Source organism: Python bivittatus, unplaced genomic scaffold (assembly GCF_059951505.1).
Source record: "Python bivittatus isolate LINGU-HERP-01145 unplaced genomic scaffold, Pbiv_v1 ctg000660_np1212, whole genome shotgun sequence".
Taxonomy (NCBI): Eukaryota; Metazoa; Chordata; class Lepidosauria; order Squamata; family Pythonidae; genus Python; species Python bivittatus.
The window spans coordinates 930,578-953,132 of record NW_028277092.1 but is presented as its reverse complement, the minus strand read 5'-3'; the positions used below and the strand labels follow the sequence as shown (position 1 = coordinate 953,132).

Here is a 22,555-nt window from a genome sequence, read left to right as displayed (position 1 = left end):
CACTCTTCATTCCAAGAACTGCTGTGTGAAAACCTTCATTTTCCCCATCGCGTAGAGGCTAACTTTGCAAAATACACTTAATTTGGTTATTGAATTAGTCTGTTTTCTGGTTTTGCACCATCAAGTAAGAAGTTTAGTTTGCACCCCATACTAAAATGCACAATCCCCACCACTGCTGTCAAAACTCACACTGTACAAATGAGGTTACTGCAGTCTGTTCTCTATATCCATTGTACTTCGCAGCAATGCTATTTTCCACTAACTGAAGAGCCAGGGAAGCTCATTAGTGATTGGAATAGCTACAGTAGTCTGTTGCAGGGGGAAGAAAAAAACCCCGAGTCTTGTGCTATCTTACAGAGAACAGAACATTTATTACAGTAATTTATATCTTACCTTTCAAGGTAAACAACCAAAGGAATATATTGTTGATTAAAATACAGTCTGTATTGTTTAAAAATAAACCTCTAGAATCAATCGCATGGGGCAGTTGTCTCTGACCTCTCTTTATTCTCCTTCCTTCATCCCTTTTAAGCAAAGGCTTGACCTGTTAACCACTGAAAGAAAAAGCACGTAACAAGATTAATTAAGATTATCTGCATTTTTACTTGGGAGCATTTGCAGCCTAAAAAAAGCACTTAGAGATTCACGGTGTGGAATTTATAGCTCAACCCAGTGCAGATTCACTTACAAAATACATTCCAATGTCTGTGTTCAATAGCATTCTGAAGCAACAACTAGCCAACCACTTGTTCACTGTGTTGGATGGCCCCAGAAAATGGTGTTCAATTAACCATCCATAATCTTATTCCTCAACGAAGCATGAACAGAAATGCAAATGTAAAGAGGCCACAGCGACCCGTGTCAGGTACGAGGTTAGCAGATGCAGTCTCAGAAAATGCTAAACTTTGTTAATCTCTAACTAGGGGATGTTTTGGGTTTTTTGGCAAATTAGCATGTGGTATGAATCCAGCCCATTGCCTGGTGCAATGTTTTTCAAACTTGGCAATTTTAAGATGTGTGGACTTCAACGCCCAGAATCCCCCAGCCACTATGCTGGGATTTGAAGACCACCCATGCAGGCTGGGTGATTCTGGGAGTTGAGGTCCACCCACCTTAAAGTTGCCAAGTTTGAGAAACACTGGCCGAGGGTATGGTTCAATGTAGAAATGCGCTAACCCAGCCAAGTAACAACCAAGCCTTTTCTCAACCAAAAAGGCAAAGGGATGCAGAGAGAAAAGAGGGGATGGAAATGGGGGAGAGATTAGGCTAACATCCCGCGCCTCCCGGGATTCCTAAAGCGGAAATAAGTCCTCCTTTCAAGCAACTGCCCGCTCCCAGAGACTCGGGAGCAACAAGAAAGCGGTCTTGTCCAGCCCGCACCTGGGAACTGATTGTTACCAGTCAAAGCCGCCGGCGGACGGTTTTCCAGCGGACCGGAAGCGCGACCCTGGGCCCGGAAGTGAATTGCCGGCAACGAGGAAGCGCCGTTCTCCTCGGCCTCCGCTGTCGGGGCCGCCATTTTCTCGGCGTCCGGCCGCCGCGATGGGCTCCTCCAAGCGGCACCGCGACCGCAGCGAGGCTTCCGAAGACGCCGCCCCGCCGGCGGCCTCCTCCGGGGGCGGCGCCGCGTCCTCGTCCTCGTCGTCCCGCCACCGCGAGCACAAGAAGCACAAGCACCGCGGCGGCGGCGGCGGCGGCGAGCGGCGGAGCAAGCGCAGCCGGAGCCGGGGCGAGCGGAGCGGGCGGCGGGGCGGCGCGGACGAGGCCTCTGCCTCCTCCTCCTCCCGGGGCAGCCGCAGCGCCGCCGCCTCCGCGGGCCAGGACGCCGAGCCCGGGAGGCGCAGCCAGCGGGAGAAGCGGGACGAGGGCTACGACGGCGCCCAGGGCTCAGGTGGGCAAGGAGGGCGGGCGGCCTTCGACCGGCCTACCTCGCGGGGGTGGCGTGAACGGGCAGCAGTGTTTAGCAGCCTTCAGAGAGCTGGAACTACAACTCCCAGAATCCCCCAGCCGGAGGCTGGGGGATTCTGGGAGTTGTAGTTCCACCTATCTTAAGGTCACCACGGTTGAGGAACACTGGTTTCTCAAGAGTTACATTGCCTGAAAGGTAATGGCTGGCACCAAATGAGTAGCGAGCCCCTTTGACTCAAGGGTCTCACCCTCTGCTGTTCTAATCCATTGACAAAGAAGAGGCTTTAGGACGTCGCAGACCAGTTGAGTTAATGTCGGGTCGTATTAAGCCGTGGCTTATTTTAAGCACGAGAGCCAGTTTGGTGTCGTGGTTACGGCACCGGGCTAGAAACCGGGAGACAGAGAGTTTGAGTGCTGCCGCGGGCACAGAAGCCAGCTGGGTGACCGTGGGCCGGCCCCTCTCTCTCAGCCCTATCAAAGAGGCAATGGCACACCACTTCTGAAAAAACCCCGCTGAGAAAACTGCAGGGACTTGTCCAGGCAGTCTCCGAGAATTGGACGCGATTGAACAGATGGGGGAAAAAAATTAAGCATAGTTTGTTGAACAAGTAACAGTAGCCTGGTTCAATTAAAACAACTTGATTGACAAGCCAGGCCCAAACGATCGATGCCTTGTTTTTGGAGGTACTGTACTTCAGCTGCCCTGCCCTCCCCTGATTTCAAAGCTAGGGGAATGACTTCTTCATTTGCATTTCCCCTTGTGATACTTTGCAAAACAAGGGGGTTCGCCTTAGGTTCAGCGAAGAATGGGTAGACCGAAAAGCGACTGAGGGAAGAAGGGTCTCGGTGTTGCCCTACGGCCTGATTAGGAACTGTAATTGCAAGAAAGTTACTTGATGTTTTTCCGGCCACATATAATTATTACTATTTTGCATGTAGATTCACCTCATCGCCAGTTGTGCTCACACATGAATGGGCTGACTCGTGAGGAAAGTGTTCTTATGCACGTGGGGCATGTACAGAGCTTTTACTTGTAAGTGAAAGTGACTTAGCTGTAACACGGATCATCCCGGAGTGTACTTCATTCAGATGCCAGGTTGATGCCACGTCCTTAATCCTGAACTTGGGTTAACAAAACACGATCATTACGTTCACATAATCTGCGATGCCTAAATGAGTAAATCGTAGTATCGCATAACACAGTGTCCAGCAGTGCTTGGGTTCCCACAACACATTGAGCCACAAACTATCCAAACCAATTTATTTGTGCAAATCCAGTTGGATGCTTTGCTTCTGAAAGCGAGCTTGCTCACTAGGGACTAGATTGAGTGCAGGTCTTGTGAGTCCCCGTGGGAAGGCTTTCATTAAACTGGAGATCCCTCCCCCTAACCCCCTAGTTGTTCTTTAGTTCAATCTTTACTGGTGTATTTGTACAAAGAGCACAATTTGGGCTTAACGTTTTGGTGCAAATTTTAATTTAAAAGAACCTTTAAAAATGGTGGAAAAGCTTTTTTTTTTTTTTTGGTGCCTTTGAATCATTCTTGACTCTTGGCAACATTTTTGGAAGTGGTGGCTATTGCCTTCTTTCTAGGGCTGAGAGAAACTGACTGTTCCCTGAAAAACGTGAAATCTCCCGTGCTTCTAAAGAAGGGTATTTAGTCCTTGCATTTTTCTGAACAGTTGTTTAATGCTCAACAATTGCATAACATTTGAGAAAGAAAGTGCCTTAGGCCTTTGCTAACCCAAACCCAGCTTCCTAAAGCCTTAGGCAGAGAAAAGCCTGTATAACCCTGTTAATTAAAATTATTTTAATTCTTTCACTTAGAAGGGCTGTCCTCATTCCTAGACAGAGCAGCTTTGCGACCAAGTCATTTTTCTCCATCAACTTGCTGAATTCTCACTTGCTCAGAGATAAGCTATTCACCTGGGCAGCTCCTGTTGTGAGTCTCAGAGAAGCCCTTTGTTATGCCCTTATGTATAAAAATTCTCATTGATTATTGATCAGGTGACAGAATGCATATAAATGCATGGCACTTTGAACGTCAAAGGGTTCTTTCTCACCTTCTTTTCCCATTAAATCAGTGTTTCTCAACTTGAAGAGGTGTGGACTTCAACTCCCAGTCTTGCTGGCTGGGGAATTCTGGGAGTTGAAGTCCACACCTCTTCAAGCTGCCAGGGTTGAGAAACACTGCATTAAATGAACAGTGACTTGCTTCTGATACAATCTTGCATATGGTTACTGTACTCTGGAAGAGGCAAATCAGTTTTGAGGAAACATGAATTGAGCTATCCATAAATATTCCTGGATGTTATTTGTATCCATTGTAAACAATATTAATTTTTTTTTTGCATTAAAACTATGTTAAAACAGTGGTGGAAAATATGTTTCCCATGAGCCACATCCCATAATGGGGAAGTGTTTTTAAATCATACGGTGGTGAGGCTGTGGTCAAAGGGAGTTCAGGAAAAGGGGAGCAGGCATCAGAATGGCACTATGTGGGTGTGGGGTCTGGGGGGAGCTCTTTTCAACACTGTTTTCTCCTTCTCGTGCATTGGTTATCACCTCTGTATTTTTTTCTTAATTTGTTTTTTTTTTTGCCTGTGATGTGTGTGCGTGCCTATCTGTACCCATTTATATTAATGTTCTCCTGTTATCAACTTCAGAGATTTGTTTTGAAGTAGAAAAAGTGGAATATATATGTTTTCAATAAATCAGTTTTCATTGCCACTCATTATGGCAGAAAGAGAATTCGTACTTGTCAGCTTAAAGCATTCAATTTTATGAACACTCCAGCTTGCATTGTAAGATCTAAATTAACAGAAAACGTGGATTTGAGAGTTTGAGCATCAAGGGGATATTATGTATAATCAAACTATGATGTGCTAGATCTGGTAATTAATTAAATTGTTGAAGAGGTTGCTGAGGAGAGAATGCTCCTAGTCTTTAAAACTGGATATTCAGATTGTATTGTAGTTTCTCAGGTATCGCACCTGTTTCAGTATGATTTCCTTCTAAGTGGATGTATCTAAGGTGGCAACTATGCAAACTTTTTTTTCTCTTCAGCCTACATAAATAATTCTCAAAACATCCTGTCCTTTGTCCTGGAAAAGCGGAGATCTGAACATTGTGGGTGTCAAGTTGCGCAAAAACATCTGATCATTCCCAACTCATAATGTTTACTTTGTGTTAACAAATTCCCTCCCTGTTTTTATTCCCAAACAGCTGCCAGCTCAAAGTCAGCCTCCGGAGATGCTTCACTCAGCATCGAGGACACAAAGTGAGTGAATGAGACCAGGAAACTGGCATTCCCTCTATTTTATTGATTTATATTTCAAATTTGGTCACCACCCATCCAGCTAGGAAGTGATTCTGGGCAGTTTACAGTAAAAACAAGAATAAATATTAATTAAAATAATTTTATTGGGTCATCAACCCAATAAAATACAATAAAAACCATTTTCGTACATAAATATTGATATCTTCCGAGGATATTAACCTACAGGAGCATCTTCAAGGTGCCAGCCACACCCAGGGTCAGTTGCCCCTCTTCTCGCCCCACGCAAGTTGGCAGAGCCAGGTCTTTTCTGAAAACCGGGAGGGTAGGGGCCTGCCGCACTTCTGGGGGAAGGGTATTCCATAGGGCAGGGGCCCTGGCAGAGAGGGCTCTCCTCCTCGACATTCTCTCGCCGACGGGGTCCGTAGCGTTGTATGTATATCTACGTATTTCTGAAATTCCTCGCACAGCTAACCCTCTGTGAGCTCAAGAGGATCAGGCAGCCAATTCACAGGGGGCTTCATCCATGGGTTAGTCTGGGGTTAAATTGGGGGAGGAGTGAGGAAGAGAGGAGGGAACCTGAGGTTGCGGCCTGCCCTCGGGAAAAGCAGCTGCAGCCAAGCCGAAACGCTGCCCACCTCCGCTTCCCCAAGGCTAGGCTCAGCTCGTTCTTTTTCCCAAAAGGCCATAAGAGTCGTCTTGGATTTTCCAGGAGAAATGTGTTAATTTAAAAAAGGCTGACTAACAGTAGAGCTCTTTTGGTCTCCTTGAGATCTGTAGCCACGCACTACAGATACTCTGTCCTCTGGCACAGCAGCAGGTGCACAAGAACACACGCATGTTGGTTTTTTTTTTTTTCTCTTGATAGTAAACTTCGAGCGAAACTTGGGCTGAAGCCTCTGGAGATAAACACAATCAAAAAGGGTAGGTATTCTGTACTACATATTCTTCAGTATTCTGCGCTTTGCCATGGAGGCTGAGAGAGGTTCGTTGATCTTCTGCTTCTCATGTTCTCTGGACGTCTGTGACAAATTCTGTGTCATTTCAGCCATCTCAAGAGGGAACATCACTGCATTTATTACTGCATGGTAGGAGGAGATGGTTCTTCAAAGCTTGTAGGAAATGTTTCTTGGTGTATTTTCTCTGCTTTTTCAGCAGCTATTTAGCACATTTTTCTCACTAAACTGGCAACAATTTTGTGTGTGGGCTGGGCCACTTCATCCTGCTTACTCAACACATTTTTTCCTTATAAAATATGTAAATGGCTTCCAGAATTGCTGATTTTCCCTTTTTTAACTGCCCCCTTTAAAATGGAACAGCAAGGCCTTAGTAGAAAACAAGGGCACAGTTGTTCAGCTCTGAAATTCTTGACGGAAGGTTGGAGTTCTCCGTATCCAGTTTCCTGCTAAATGCGGCACCTCAACTCTTTGCCCTGTGGTGTAGAACACCAGCCAAGTTCACAAAGCAACTAAGCCAAATACAATTTCCTTGTTTGGGGGGGCGGGTGAATGGAAGTGTGAACCGAGCCGCAGTACCCCTTCTCAGGGTGGGGCGTCTCCTTCCTTGGCTGCAACGTTTGCAGAAACAGCTGCTCTAGAAGTAGAGCTTCCTTGATTTTTTGTCCTTTGGCATTCTGTTTATGGGTTTGGCAGCCTTGGGCTTTAGTGTTCATCTAAGCGGGTTCAGACTAGAGAAACAGTTGGTATCCATTTTCTTCTCTCCCCCCCCCCCTGCAGAAACAGGCAGCAAGGAGGACCCCGTGGCCGCTGAGGTTATCAACCCGATTGTCCTGAGGCAGCGAGAGGAGATCCGGGAGAAGCTAGCAGCTGCCAAGGAGAAGAGACTTTTAAACCAGAAACTAGGGTACCTTTTCAGCTGTTCTGTCTTCACTAGCCTTTCCCAACCTCTTTCATCGCGCTGGATCCTCGTCGTCCCCAGCTAGCAAGAGCATGCAAAAGAATTTCACTACAAATTCCTTTGCAGGCAGAATTTTGTCCCCAGAGAATGCTTGGCTGGAGACGTGCTAGCCAGAAGCAGTGGCCAAGCAGCATTCCTTTAAAAAAGAAAAAAAAAGGAAGACAAGAAGTCTGCAGATAGACTGGGGGATTACTGTGATTAAACAATGTGTGAAGTGGTGAAGGGAGTTTTTCCTCCTCTGCTTACCTTTTAAAAAGCCAGCTGTGCTGTGTTGTGCTGGCTTCTTCCTTTTCTCAAGTCTTTTCTAGAATAAGCACAGGACAGAACATGGCCATTCTGTACTACATACCAGGATATTCTGGAGAAGAGAAGAAGCATTTGCATGGACTCTTACAAACAGAGCTTGATATTAAGGGTGGCGGACATTTGATTTCTTTGCGACCTCTGTCTGTCCTCCTTAGTTTGGTGAATACTGGTTTGGATTTTTCAAAAAATCCTCAGAAAAGAATACCCGATCTGAAAACCACTGTATCAAAGCAAAATGGGTTTTTGAGGATCCACGCATCCTTTGGGAGTTGTAATCTAACTCATCTGGAAGTCACTAAACTTAAAAGGTCGACCGCAGTTTTCCCTAGGGCTCTTGCAGAAAATAGTTGATTTAGAAAGGAACAGTTCCTTTGGTGCTTAGCTCCAACTGTATCAGGTTTCCAGTTTCGCCTACCACTTAGAAATGTTACTATTTGAGTTCTACTTCTAAATTATTTGGTTTAATATATGTGTTTTGTATTTTACTAGAGATCTATTTTCTTGAATTGCTTTTTCTCTGGTCACGTCAGCCCCAGGAGCAGGGCTTTTGGTAAGGGACTTGTCTTTTCGTACCTTTAGGAAGATCAAATCACTTGGGGAAGATGACCCTTGGCTGGATGATACAGCTGCCTGGATCGAGAGAAGCCGGAAGCTACAACTGGAGAAAGAGATGGCTGAGAAGAGGGTCAGTGTTGGTAGTGTCTCACGTCAGGTTCAAAGTCTCAAAGCTGCCTGTGCCTTAACTAAGGGATTGGTGTCCTCCAGGAGTGTCAGTTTCAGCCATTCCTGAAGGATTTGGTGGACAGCATGTTGTCCTACACTTTGGACAGTGTGAGGATACCAGGATAGGTCAGTGGTCTGCCTCTTGGCCAAGGATTACCCATGTATTGTGCTTTCTCAAATAATACCTTTCTCAGTATGTTTCGAGCAGCTGCTCACTGTCACTCATGTTTGTGTTATTTCATTCGCCAAACAGGCCAAGCTCTTGGAAGAGATGGACCAGGAGTTTGGCATCAGCAGCCTCGTGGAGGAGGAATTTGGGCAAAAGAAGAAGGTGAGAGCTGGAGGTTGAGAAAGCCCTGTGTGGTCCCTTCCTTCAGCAGCCGCTTTTCTAGTTACACACAAAGACACGTGTAAGCAGCAAATGGAACATCTAGGTAGGGGTCTTCAGAATGAAGACCTGCAAGTAATGATCTTCCTGGCTGATTATTGCCTTGACATTCCAGTTTGCAGAGGAGTGTCTTCTCACCCTCACCTATGGGAAGAAAATTCAAATGAAGGATTTTCTCATTCTTTTGCTGTCAGCTTGGGATCCAGTCTGCCTTGTTTTCTCAACTCTTCACCATGCTAAATATACCAAATGCCTCCAGCTTTTCCATGTACGTTTTTCAGCGTTTCTCAACTTTAGCAACTTTAAGACGTATGGACTTCAACTCCCAGAATTCCCCAGCCAGCCATGTTGATACAATCTGAGATTAGCTTTCTTTGCTGCTCCATCACACTCTTCCTGCATCTTTTACCCCTTCAACCAGCTTTTCTCGATTGATTGATTGATTGATTGATTGATTGATTGTTAAACTTGTATGCCATCCATCTCCCCCTTTAAACTTCTGGAAAATGTAACTGTTGGCGGTACCACTGAGAGATGTTTGGGACCTTGTATCAGGCTTTCCCTCAGGAGATTGGGCTAATTAAAGAAAGCAACAGCTTCTGATGACTAATTTAGTATAGAAAAGCTGAGAAGCCATTATGAAAGAATTCCAGGAAGTGCTGAGTATCAAACGTGAGTTCTGTTCATAAAAGCCAGTGTTCAGATTTCTTGCATCTTTCTTCTGCCTATGCAAAGGTCTAGAAACTGTTCTCTTATGTCGTGGCAGGGTTGGTATCTGAGAGCAGCAGGGAGGGGTGGAATTGTCCTGGGCGCCCTGGGTGTTCATGCAATAGTGGTGAGATGAGGCTAGTACGAACGTGCCATGCTTATAGCCACGTACACGTATTACATAATCTTATAGCCACGGGCACGTGTGTGATACAGGCCCCTGCTGTGGTGTTTCTGTGGGTCCAGAGTCACCGGAGCCTTCTCGCTTGATAAGGGATCTTCAAGGACAGCTGAGGGGAGGGCACGGCATCGTGCCAGAGTAAAGGCCCTCTGGGGCTTAGGTACTTCGCATTTAGTTAAGCATGTCATAGGGGAGGCAGATACCTGTTGGGTTCACTGGCAGTAATACTGTAAATACTATAAACCGCCCAGAGTCACTCTGTGCTTTTTAATTGACTGTACCCTACCCTCCTTATGCTGGTCTTTGATTTGATTGATTGATTCTCTTATGGGTGAGAAATGCAATTTCCACGTGTTCCTTGTTTGATCACAGCCTGATCTAATATCTGGCTGTTTATTTTTGACTTTGTGAGAGCTAACTTTCACACCTTGCGGGCGTTGGCTGAGTTTTATTTCCAACAGCTCTCTCGGCAGTTGAAGTCTCCTATTAAGTCTCTCCTCCCTGGAAGTTCCGTCATGCAGTCCCAGCTCTCCTGGCTGCCTTGGTGGTCAATAATCTACCCTGACAATAATATTTGTTGTGGGGGTATATCTTCTTGTTCCTCCTCCTTTGTGTTCTTACTCAAATCCTCTCAACCGGACCCTGAAGATCCAGTTCCTGGATGTTAGTATATCAGTGCAGTCCTTCATATGTAACGCCACCCCTTTCCCTCCTTTTGCCTAGGAGAACTTGGTTTTTATAAGTTACACTCTTCAGTGCTCGCCTTCTAACTTAGGAGTATCATTCCACCAGGTTTCAGTAATCCCTACTATTTTCCTTCCTTCGTTAAGACTTCTGCTTCTTCTTGTTAGTTTCCCACGCTCTCTGCATTTAGCTCACCCACTGTGCAGCACTGCTCGTGGCCAGTTGATTTGGCAATAGCCCTGTTCAGCTTTGGGGGCTCTTCCTCCCAACGAACATCAGCAGTCGTGGCAGGTGGAAACCCCAGAAGACAACTATGGCTCTTCCACTTTCCCCTGGTCCTTCTGCAAGGACCCGCATCTTTGGAGGGAATCTGCATGGTTGGCAGTGGCCATTTCTAGTATTCCCAAAGCCCTCTGTTTGGCTCCACACCTCCCCTGGCTCTCCTGACACCTGCTTGTGCTCTCTTGTTCCCAGCAGGTGGGCTACAGCTCAGAAGACCTGAAAGGCCTGACGGTGGAGCATACCATTGATTCTTTCCAGGAGGGGGAGACGGTCGTTCTGACCCTCAAAGACAAAGGTAGGAGCTGGATTTGTGCTGCCTTCCCCTCTGGGCCCCTTCCCCGGCGACAAGCACTGACCCCGACCACGTGTGGTCCCTTGTTGCGGACGCCCGTCCCTAGCTGCCCATCCTCCACTGTGGAGGAGCAGCACTCCCCGGCTGCCGTGTTCGAGCTGACCGTCGGCACCCCTTTAGGCGTCTTGGAGGAGGAGGGCGGTGATGTGCTGGTGAACGTCAACATGGTGGACAAGGAGAAAGCCAAGAAGAACGTGGAGCTGCGCAAGAAGAAGCCAGAGTACAAGCCCTACGAAGAAGATGAGAGCGTGGACGACATGGTGATCGTAAGCCTGACTCCCTCCCTCCCTCCCTCCTCTTCTGGGGCCCCCAGCCACTTCCCCAAATTGGACTGTGTGGATTGTAAATGTTTCCTCCTCCTGGCATTGGGTTGCCAACCGAAAATGAGGGGCAATCAATTCAGGCAGACCCGGAAAGCACAGCGAGAGAGGAGCCAGGCTGTACGGGTTTCTAGCTCCAGTTCCAGAACCGTAGAATTGCGGAGTTGGAAGGGACCCCAGGGATTGGCAATGCGCAGGAAAATCAGTGAAGCCATCTTTGTGAGGGGGCTGCCCGGCCCCTTCTTAAAACCCCCAGAGATGGAGAACCCACAGCTCCCCGGGTGGGCTGCTCCACAGTTGCACCAATCTCAAGACGTTTTTCTGTATGTTGAAATGAAATCAGGGTAGCTGCAACTTAAACCCATTCGCTCTGCTTGTCGTTCCCGTGTTTCAACGGTTGCTTCCTGCCCTGGTTGTGGTTTTCTTGGAAGCCTCGGGGAGAAGCAGGACCCGGACGTACAAAGACTCCCCGGGGTTTGAATCAGCTGGGCTGCGCGCTCTGCAGTCCGCCTCCTACAGGGGCCGGCTGGGTTTGGACAGAAATGGGATGGGCAGCGGGCGGCAGGCCAAAAGAGAGTGGCCGAAGGACAAAGACGCTGTGGCTGCCAACTTGGGCCCTCCAGGAGTTGCTGAACAGAGACAGCAGCTGCCACAGCTGCCCTGGCCAGTGGTGAGGATGCTGGGAGCCTGGGAGCCGAGGCCCAGAGCCATAAGTCCTGTTGTGGCACAGACTTTAATGGTGGGGTTTCTATACATTGCGCCAAGCCATCGCCGCATAGACCATGTGGTGCTAAGATGGAAGTAAACCGCCTGCCACCAGACGTTTGGAGTGAGAGGGCAGAGCTCCTTTTGGCGAGCCCGGCTGACGGCCGCCTCCTCCTCCCTCCCCGCAGTTCAAGCGCAAGAGCATCCTGTCCAAGTACGACGAGGAGATCGAAGGGGAGAAGAAGAAGTCCTTCAAGCTGGATTCGGTGGGGATGGCAGATGGGTCTCGGGAGCGGGAGCTGCAGCACATTCGGGACAGCCTGCACACTCGGGCCCAGACTTTGGACATGCCCAGCCTCCACCTGGCCTCGGAGTACTACACCCCCGAAGAGATGGTAGGGTGAGACCTCAGGGCCGTGGCTGTCACCAGCGTTCTGGGGGAGGAGAGGTCCCGAAAGCTGGCGGCTGGAGGAGGAGCCCGGCTGTCGGGAGGAAAGGGGTCCGGCCCGGCTGCCCGTGGGTGGGCCGGGAGGTGGTGCCGACGGGACTGTGGGATCGGAGCGACAGGAGCATCGCGGGGGGCGAGCAGAGGGGCCATCCTGCCCCAGCTCGTAGCCTGCCTTTCACACGTCCCCTCCTGGCCGCAGAGCACCACCTTCAAGAAGACTCGGCGGCGGGTGAAGAAGATACGCAAGAAGGAGAAGCCCGTGAAGGCCAATGACCTCCTGCCACTGTGCACCGAGGGCAGCGAGAGGGACTTTGGCTCCAGGTCAGGGCCGGGGCTTAGCTGCTCGGGGGCGGAGGGGGAGCTCCAGGGTTTGCGGCTTTGAAATCCAGCTCCCTGGCTGGAGTAAACTCACTGATTGGTGAATTCACCTGTTTCCTGACTTGGTGTGACTGAACCCTAAGATTATCCCACATCTGCTAAGCAAGTCAGAGCAGCTGCTGAATCTTTCACCACCCAGTGAAACACATGTGAACTCAGCCACTGGGTCACTGCCTGCCACAAAGCTGGAAGAGGGATGTGGTTGTGTCTCCGTGCCCTTCCCTCCCGCCCTCCTGCCCTCCATCACGTGCACAGGTGCCCTTGGTTCCAGTGGCTGTTTTCACACAAACTCCTGAGCCAGCCTGGGTAGCAGTTCAGGGGTTCGGGTCCACTCCCAGCTCCTGGAATGACCTAGGGCTGGTCTTGCTCTCTCAGCCTAGCCCACTCCACAAGATCGTTGTGTGTGGAGAAAACCTGGAGGAGGGAGGGTTTGCAGGCCACCTTGACCTTCTAATGAACAGGTTGGCCCATTTTGGCCCCGGGTGTTGTGCAGACCCAACCTGAGGGCCTTTCCCCAAGAACAGCCCCCAGCCTCGATCACGAGAGGGAAGCCTCTCTGGGTGGGCGGTCCCTTCTCGTCCAGCCTGATCCACCTTTGCCCTGCCTCTCTAGGACCCGGGGCCGGGGTAAACGGAAGGCGTCCGTGAAAGAGGAGGAAGAAGAAGAAGAAGAAGAAGAAGAAGAAGAAGGGGAGGGATCCCCGACCTCCAGCAGAAACAGAGCTGGGGAGCAACTGCTCCAGTCAGATGACATCCGTGTGGAAAAAATGGAGATCAGCAGCGATGATGGTGAGGCGGCACCTGCGTTGGATCACGGACGTTAAAATGCTTGGGGAGGTGGAAGATACACTCCAGAGCCCACTGGAGCAGGCGGCTATGTTAAGTCTAAGCCAGTGTTGTCCAAACTTGGCCACTTTAAGATGAGTGGACTTCAACTCCCAGAATTCCCCAGCCAGCCATGCTGACTGGGGAATTCTGGGAGTTAAAGTCCACTCATCTTAAAGTGGCCAAGTTTGGACAACACTGGTCTAAGCAATGATGGTGGTGATAAAGGAGGACCCTGCGATTTGGGTTGGGAAGAAGCTGTGAGCTGTTTTCTGTTTGGCGGCCAGCGTTGAACGTGGCTGGTGCTTAAGCCAACGAGTAACTCAGGTTGGGCCTGAAGCTAAGGGGGTGAAGAGGGGAGAGTTGGGTTCGGACAGCTGTGGAAACAGGGCCCTTTTTCCCTTCTCTCATTCTGCCACCTGCTGGGTGGATAGAGGATGCCATGCAAGGCCTGGACTCTCCCGCTGCGCTGGAGGAAGACGAGGCTGAGCTGGAGCTGCAGAAGCAGCTGGAGAAGGGGCGCAAGCTGAGGCAGATCCAGCAGCTGAAGGACAGTGGCGAGAAGGTGAGGGCTGGGGGTGAATCTGCAAGGAGGCCAGAGGCCGGCCCTGTGTGGGGCGGTAGCAGGCTGGCCCATCCCACCGGCCTGACCCTCTCGGCAAAGGGTTCAAGCGGCCCCAAGTGTTGGGGGAGTCTGAGGAATCTGCCCGTAAGCTCACCCTGTGTTCCCGATCTCCCCAACCATTCTGTTCAGGTGGTCGAAATAGTGAAGAGGCTGGGGCGTAGCCGGAGCCAGGAGGACGACGCTGAACTAGAGAAGAAGGGCGCCATTGTCTTCAATGCCACCTCTGAATTCTGCCGCACGCTGGGCGAGATCCCCACCTATGGACTGGCTGGGAACCGCGAGGAGCAGGAGGAGCTTCTGGTAAAACCTGGGGGTGGGGGGCGGCTAGCTTAGAGGGCAGTGTTGATGAGCAAATTTTGGAAACACGCAGGAGTGGCATTTCTTCCGGGTGCGTCTCCCATCAGAACCCTGGTTCTGGCCCCCGCCAAAAAAAAAATCAGCGTATAAAGGCTTTTTGTGCTGTGCATTAAACCATGATTTGCTTTAAGCATTAACCCTCCTTGAAAACGCCACAGTAAACAAGCTGACACTTCATATTAAGCTACTGTAGCGAATGTGCAGGCTGAAACCATCACAGCCAGCCAAAATCAGAGTTAGAATCATGAGGAAGAGATGTCCTCTGTGCCACGTGTCATTCTCACCCCCACCCTAGAGCTAGAGCTAGAAACTTTGAGAGTTTTTAAAAACAAAGAGATAACTTTGAAAGGGAGGGAGGGGAACCGTCTGCTGAGGATAAAAGCAGGAGTGGCCATTTTTAACCTTTGGTTAAAGTGGATTTCCCAGGAAAAGACATTTCCTGATGAATTGAAGCAGAAGAAACAGCTGTTTCAAGTATCTTCTACTTTTATTGCGTTGGGTTAATGTCTACCTAAAACTGTACTGGGATTCTTAAATTTCGTATTTTGGGGGTTGCTAAGTATTTCTGTTTTTATAGGCAAATATAGGAATTCAGATGTTTAATGTCAGCTTTGGTTCATCCCTATTTCACGCTGGGCATGAATATAACATTCCTTCAGAATCGTTTTCTCATCAGTAATAATAATTGGGAAACTCTGGTCTCTTTGTGAAGATTTGGTGGTTGACCAGCGGTACCTTATAGCCTGCCTGAGTGTTGCATCTTATTTTAGACATTTTTCATTATCTCATTTAGACGTAGCTCTGTATTTCTCCCCTCCAAATGGGAATGTCTGTATTTTGACATCTAGTTAAAAAGAGTTACTACATTTTATCTTTTCCTTTTTTTTAAATGAAGCTTGATTTTGTTGGTTGAGGTTGGTCTAGCACCCGAGAGGACGTGGAGAAGAAAGGGCTCTAGTCATGTGTTTCTACACCTCATAGGCCGAAGACTGTACTATAGCAGTTGCTTCCATTTTTACCTTTTTAATTACCAGTAAGGCAGCACAGATTATGGGAGCCCGATTTCTCCCATGCGCCAGGGGTAGGAGGGACACGTCTGTTCGGATGTTCCTCAGAAGGAAAGTGCTGGCAGCAGGAACTATGAAGGGTTTGCTTCCAAAAGTAGGAGGGCTGAGCCAGAATGCAAAGACACTCATTACCTCCAAAAGTAGGAGGGGTTTGTTTTGAGGACATGGTTGGAGGCTCCTAGCCTTCTACCCTACAGGCTCAACTGTGCTGCTGCAGCTGTAAACCATGGTTTGCAACTTACAATAGCTGAGAATAAACACCCTATCTTTAAAGTCATGCAGGATTCCAGCTGGGGTATTTAAAAGACCGCCTTTCCCAACTCGCTTCTGCCCATCCAACCTGGATGGCCAGACAGCACATCCTAAGAGCCCTAACTTACCAGGAGGTCTCGGGGGGGGGGGGAACTGACTTAGTAGCAGCTCCCCCCATGGAACAGTTTGCCCCCAGAGGCAAGAATGGCCCCAGCCTTGTGGCCTTCTGGAAACTGGTAAAAACTTGGCTTTTCTGGAAGGCTGTTGGGGACTGTCTGTAGAACCACAGGTGTCTGTCTGTCCCTCTACATACACACACACACACCCCTTACACACGTGTGTGTGATTATTTATCTTAGCTAAAATTTTGTTAGGTTTTGAGATATGATTTCATTTTATGCTATGTTAACCCTTGTAAACCAACTAGAGTCTGAGGATTGAAGTGGTATGCATTTATTTATGCATAACTAAATAACTGTGAAAGGGGTGCGTGGTCTCCAAAATCCTTTGAGAACGTTACCTGCAAATGTGCACATGTGGTCTCGCAAAATGTCTTGGAGGATTTTTGCTAGGAAACTGCACAGCCAAAGTAATCAGCTGTCTGGCAACTCCAGCAGTTGGCTTGTTCATCTAGCTCAGGGTTTCTCAACCTCAGCAGCTTTTAAGATGTGTGGACTTCAACTCCCAGAATTCCCCAACCAGCCAGCAGGTTGAGAAACACTGAGCTAGCTTTCCAAGACTTCAGGTGGCCTACCTATGTAGAGAAGCAGCGGTCTTCTTGTGTGGACAGCCAGCGCCCTCCTAATCGCCCTTACCGTCTCCTTTCCTGCTCTCAGGACTTCGAGCGTGATGACGAGAGGTCAGCCACAGGGGGCTCTGACTCTGATGGCGAGGAGAACATTGGCTGGAGCACTGTCAACCTGGATGAAGAAAAGCACCAGCAGGATGTGAGTTGGGGTTTTGGGGTCTGAAAGGGTGCTTGTGAGGCTCACGAGGGTGCTGGCTCGCTGACATTTGCCTGGCGTCTCTCTTCCCTCCCCTCCCTCGCCGCCATTCTTGCTGGCAAAGGATTCAAATTAGTCTGCCCCCCCCCCAATCGGTGCACCCTCCAGATGTATGACTTCAATTCTCAGAATCCTCAACAGTGGTCCTGCTGGCTAAGGAACTCTGGAAGTTGGTGTTGGGATGTTTGAAGGTGCGCAGGTTGGGAAAGGCTACCTGTGAGCAAAGCTTTCTTCCTCTTGTGTGCAGTTCTCAGCCTCCTCCACCACCATCCTGGATGAGGAGCCCATTGTCAACCGGGGCCTGGCAGCTGCCTTGATGCTGTGCCAGAACAAAGGTAAGCAGGGGGCTGATCTAACCCCTGTCTCCCCACCCTCTGCAGGATTGCACACCGGGCTGAAAGAAGGAGAAGGCACGGCCTTCTAGGCCTGCAAACCCCTTGTTAGTTAATCAGGCGCTGGACGGGTGGATCACTGGGTGCCCTTTCTCCTTGCTCCTCCCCAGGCTTGCTGGAGACCACAGTACAGAAAGTGGCAAGGGTAAAGGCGCCAAACAAGTCGCTGCCATCGGCTGTGTATTGCATTGAAGACAAGATGTAAGTGGGCAAAGAGAGGAGGTCTACCCAGCAACGAGTTCAGAGAGCAGAGATGGTCCTCCCTGGACCAGGAGAAGCCTTAGGAAGGCCAGGCAGTCGATGCTGCTGCTGCCCTAAGGCTGCTTGGGCAGGTCCCCTGACGTGCTGAGTCAAGCCGAGTAAAGACCCGGAGCATACTTAGCCTTTCTAATTTTAACCTTGGTTAGTTTTTTCCTGGCTTAGTGGGTTGTGCAAACCCAGGCCATTGATCAGTTTAGGATTTAATGTGTTGTAGGAACCTCGTCTCTGGCTCCTAGCGCCCCTCAGCCAGAGAAGCACAGCATTGTCATTGGACAGGCGGGCCTGGCCTTTCTGAAGGCCGAACGTGCAGGTCCTGATGCTCTGTAGTGTGTTATAGAAATGAAATGTGTGGGGGGGTGGGGCTGGGGCACAGCGAGCGTGCACTCAGTCCTTGGCTTTGGCTAAGCCAGCGGAATTGCACAGTTGATGGCGCTCAGGGGAATTGAGATGGCTGCGTGTTGTCACGGCACAGGGCCATCGATGATAAATACAGCCGGCGAGAAGAGTATCGGGGCTTCACACAGGACTTCAAGGAAAAGGATGGCTACAAACCAGATGTGAAGATAGAATATGTGGATGAGACGGGGCGCAAACTCACACCCAAAGAGGTACTGGGCAGCCCCCCCCCACGTTGCTTTCCAAAGGAGAGTTGACTTAACAGTTCACCTCCCTCCAGGTGGCAGAACTCGTCCTGCTGCTGCTGTTATTCCAAATTAATCCACTTTTATTTTAAGAAGCGGATTTTTAAAAACTTCATGGACACCCCTTTCATAGATCAAAATATGTCTGACCAACTCATCCGATCAATATGTAGACAAATGCCGTAGCTTTCTCGCTTTGACCCAGTGCCCGCCCTGCCAAGGGGGCATCTGTTGGCCTTTGCCTTCTAACCGGGTGTGCTCGTGTCTCAGGCCTTCCGACAGCTGTCTCACCGCTTCCACGGCAAAGGCTCTGGGAAGATGAAGACAGAACGGCGCATGAAGAAACTAGACGAGGAGGCGGTGAGTAATGGGGAGGAAAGCACTGGTGAAGTTCTGTCACATGGAAGCAGTTATTCCTGCAGAGCAGCCTGTCTCATCCATCCACCTGGGCAGCCTCTCCAATTGAAGATGACTTTGAACAGTGTACAATTCTCATCTTCATAAATTCAGATTAAAAGAGAGCATTAATCTAAGCACTAAGCCAGTGTTTCTCAACCTCGGCAGGTTTAAGATGTGTGGACTTCAACTCCCAGAATTCCCCAGCCAGCAAGGCTGTGAGCAAAGCTGGCTGGGGAATTCTGGGAGTTGAAGTCCACACATCTTAAACCTGCCGAGGTTGAGAAACATTGCACTAAACAGTAAAAAAAAAAAATCAGGAATACAGGTATCCATAGCCCAAACATAAAACACCATTCCCTGCCAGAGGGAGCAGCCATAACATCATGGATCCTGTGGACTGATGAAACAGCCACGTTGTTATGGACTTCCTCGAAACCAAGGGAGAAGGCCCATTTGGGTATCCAGGGGCTAGCTATTCCAGAGGAGAGGGCTGCACCTGAAAGGGTACACTTCCATGGTCACTTTAGATGGCAGTCCCTAAGAGAGAGGACCGGGAGTGAGCTAATAGAATAAAATAGAAGCATTCCATGGGTCCCTTGAGGAGCATCCATAACTACTTGAACCTCTGTATTCTGGTCCTGCTGCAACTTCTGAATTCTCTTCAGTGGAAACATTTGCAATAGTCCAGTCAAGAGGTAACTAAACATGAGAGTGAAGCCCTTCCATTCCAGCAGGGGTTGTAGCGAGGCGCACACGATGATGCTGTGTTGAAGACCCTCCTGGCCCAGCTACTGAGTATTCACTGAGCAAGAGCTCTGAATCCAGGAGGACCCCCAAGTTATGAGACGGTTCTATGCCCAGTGTGTGACCTTGTCCAGAATTAAAGAAGTCTCTCCTGAATCGGGTGGCTCAGAGTCACTCTGTCTTGCTGGGACTAAGGCTGCCTGTTCCTCTCCATTCAGACTTTAACAGCCCCCGGGCGCTTGGACAGCCCTTTGATAGCATGCCTTGTTCAGTCCAGGGTGAAGAGGTAAAGTTGAGCATTGTCAGTGTGCTGATGTGACCCTGTGTTGCTGGAAGACCTTGCCAGCAGCTTTATGTAGATGTTGAATTAGTGTGCAGAGAGCACCAGGCCCACGACTGAGGGGCTCAGTCTCTCCCCCTGGAATCATCCCTTTAGGAAGGAGAACCACTGCAGAACAGAGGCCCCATTCCCACACCTTCTACGTTGCGTGCTGTACAAGGAGGTGGTCTACTTCTGGCCCGCTTTTGACATTTTCCCGGTAGTCAATGCCCAGCTATCAGGATGCCGAGAATATTGGTTGCAACTGCCTCCTCTCTTCCAGCTCTTGAAAAAGATGAGCTCTAGTGATACCCCCCTGGGCACGGTGGCTTTGCTGCAGGAGAAGCAAAAGGCCCAGAAGACGCCGTACATCGTGCTCAGTGGCAGTGGCAAGAGCATGAACGCGTAAGGATGTGTGGGGAGCAGGCATGGGGGGCTAGTGTTTGGCAGAGAACGGGTGGAACAGTGCAATACTGAGTGGTGCTTCTTCTTCCCCTAATTTTGTTAAGGCTCCTCCACAGAAAAAGGAATATGTTTGAGGGACATATATTTATAACTAAAATCTCTTCTAGGCCTTCCTCTAGCTTGACGTCTCAAGGGGTACATCCTTTCTGCTCCCCTTCTAAACCAGCTTTTCCCATTAGCATTTGTTAGGTCTAACACCCCAGAGGTGGTTCTAACATACCTGGAGAGCACCAGCTTCGTGATGATGTTCTAAACAATCCTTAGCAAAACTCAGCAGAAAGGGGTCTTTCCTGGGTTGGGTGGGTAGAGATGCCCTTCCGGGCCTCCTTCGCTAACTCTCTTTTCTCTCCAGAAACACCATCACCAAGTGAAACACCAGCTTCCTGCTGCTGGAGGGAGTTCTGCGCATGGGCCATGCAAAGAAGGTCTCCGTCTTTTGCTCCTTGTGGGAATCTTGTTCATATGGGCCTGGGCTCACTGATTCTCTGTGTATATAGTTGTGGAGCTTAGTTTTTAAGCACCAACCTTTTTTTTATCTATATATGACAGCGGATAGCTTGAATAAAATTAGCTGATTACTCATTGTTGAAGCCTTTTCTTTCTGCACTCAGTACAGGAATAATTTTTGAGGTGGGGGGTAATACATTTAATGGAATTTCCCCCAGGGATTAAATAAGGAACTGCAGCTTTCTCTTCAGCCTGGATTTCACTGGCTGTCTTTGCTGAGTGATTTAACTTATGTGACTAGTTTGTGGTTCTGTGTGTCACATGAATCCAGAAAACTGGGTTAATTGAATAAACTATGACTCACATAACCATGGGTTAGCATTATGCAAGCACTTCCAGTAGTGTTTCAGAGGTATGCCATTCCAGATTACAGCTAGAATTCCCTATACTATATATAGAAAACTAGCAAGTCAGGAAAACGATAGTGGAACATAGAATCATAGAACTTGAAAGAGGCCACCGAACTGCTCTGACTGATAAAAAGCTTTTTTCTAACATTCAGTTAGAACTCCCAGTTCCTTTGATTTAAATCCAATACAGTATTTCATGCCCTGCTCACCGGAAAGAGAGAGAGAACAAGTCTGGACTTTCTCCTGCACAACATCCTTGAAGGATGCTATTATATCCCCCCCCCCGGTTGCCTCCAGGCTCAGCATTCCCAGCTCTTTCAGCACTTCATTCTGCACACAGTACTTGCCCAAAGTAGAATTGATGCAGCCTAAAGCTGCATTTTGCCACATCTGCAGGCATATCACTGCTGACTTGTATTTCTTTTACAATCAACTAAAGAACTTTTCCACAAGAACCAGGTCTAGCAGGTGCCCTCATCCTGTTCTGGGTATTTGATTTTTCTTATGTAAGTGAAGAATGTTGTATTTGTGTCTGTTAAAATTCACTCTGTTACCATCGGCCCATTTCTATGTCCTATCAAGATAGTTAGAATTTTATTTCTGTGTTCTGGGGCTTTTCCACCCAATTTTGTGTCTGCATGTTTGAGCAACAGTCTGCTTGCTTCTTCATCAAATCTTTAATAAAACATATTGAAGAGTAGGGGATCCAGGATTGCTCCTTGTAGCTCCGTTCTCTCCGATTTGATGAGGAGCCATGGTTCAGCCGTCTTCCCTATGGTTTCCACTGGTGCCATCCAGCTCGCACCTGACTAGCTTGTCTGCCGCAGGATACTTCGTCAAATGCTTTGCTGAAGACAAGATGTCTAAAGCAGTCCCACCATTTAAAAAGATTAGTCTGGCAAGACTCATTCTTAAGAAATCCATGCTAACATCTGGTAACCACCTGCTCTCAAGGTGCTGAGAGGTCAATCTCTTTACAATCTTCTCTGGAGTCTTTCCAGAACTGATAATCAGACCAACTGGTCTGTAGCTTCCTGGATCTTTCCCCTTTTGGTGTGGAGGGGGGTGTCCTCCCCTCAAGGCACCTGGCACTTCATTAGGGCTGCTAGGATTTCTCAACTACCCAAGGCTTCAGCCCAACCACAGACTGGTACCCTACGATGCGACTCTGGTTCTGAAGTCTTAAACTCCGGCAATAGTTCTATCCGTGTCAAGTGTCAATCCTGCACCTGCATTCCTGCTTTTCCCAATTTACTGGTTGAAGCTAACTGAACTCAAGTAGCAGCTCTGCTCTGTTAACCTCTATTGCAGTGTTGTCCAAACTTGGCCACTTTAAGATGAGTGGACTTCAACTCCCAGAATTCCCCAGCCAGCATGGGAGTTGAAGTCCACTCATCTTAAAGTGGCCAAGTTTGGACAACGCTGCTCTATTGCGTTTTCCAACCGTCAACCTCAAATAAGCAGGTTTGCTGCTTTAAATTTAGAAAGAGGCTTCATCCCAACTAAGACTGGGAAGGCACGAAACCACCATCGCTACCTTTCTGTAGCTGGGTCCCCGTGTCTTTTCATCAAGGTAATGCGAGGAACATTTACTCCCATTTTCCAATTTGGAGGTTTTTTGAAAACATAACATAGGTATCCATGCATGATGCTGAGATTCAGTTGCTTAACCCAAGGAAGCCCAGGTCTAATTAAAGCCAAGACATATTCCCCTCTGTAAACTGATCGGGAAGATTTCATGCCTGTGTTCCCGCAAAATGGCTGGCACTTGGA

The 22,555-nt window shown here is 48.8% G+C and overlaps 1 protein-coding gene across 2 annotated transcripts; it reads left to right on the top strand.

The window, feature by feature from the left end:
* The first annotated feature begins 1,457 nt into the window (after positions 1 to 1,457).
* Positions 1,458 to 20,505, top strand: SART1 (spliceosome associated factor 1, recruiter of U4/U6.U5 tri-snRNP). 2 transcript variants are annotated; one of them, XM_088151104.1, is made up of 20 exons: positions 1,458 to 1,891; positions 5,132 to 5,186; positions 6,052 to 6,107; positions 6,920 to 7,046; positions 7,986 to 8,091; positions 8,383 to 8,460; positions 10,568 to 10,667; positions 10,845 to 10,990; positions 11,938 to 12,144; positions 12,397 to 12,518; positions 13,188 to 13,363; positions 13,834 to 13,964; positions 14,154 to 14,324; positions 16,537 to 16,647; positions 16,952 to 17,039; positions 17,207 to 17,297; positions 17,830 to 17,965; positions 18,269 to 18,358; positions 19,744 to 19,865; positions 20,278 to 20,505. In XM_088151104.1, exons 1-20 carry the CDS (start codon positions 1,543 to 1,545, stop codon positions 20,294 to 20,296), a joined length of 2,481 nt encoding a protein of 826 aa, XP_088007230.1. In that variant the 5' UTR covers positions 1,458 to 1,542; the 3' UTR covers positions 20,297 to 20,505. The 2 variants fall into 2 exon arrangements, with proteins under 2 accessions (XP_088007230.1, XP_088007229.1); XM_088151103.1 differs by having other exon boundaries at positions 10,565 to 10,667.
* The last annotated feature ends 2,050 nt before the right edge of the window (positions 20,506 to 22,555 follow it).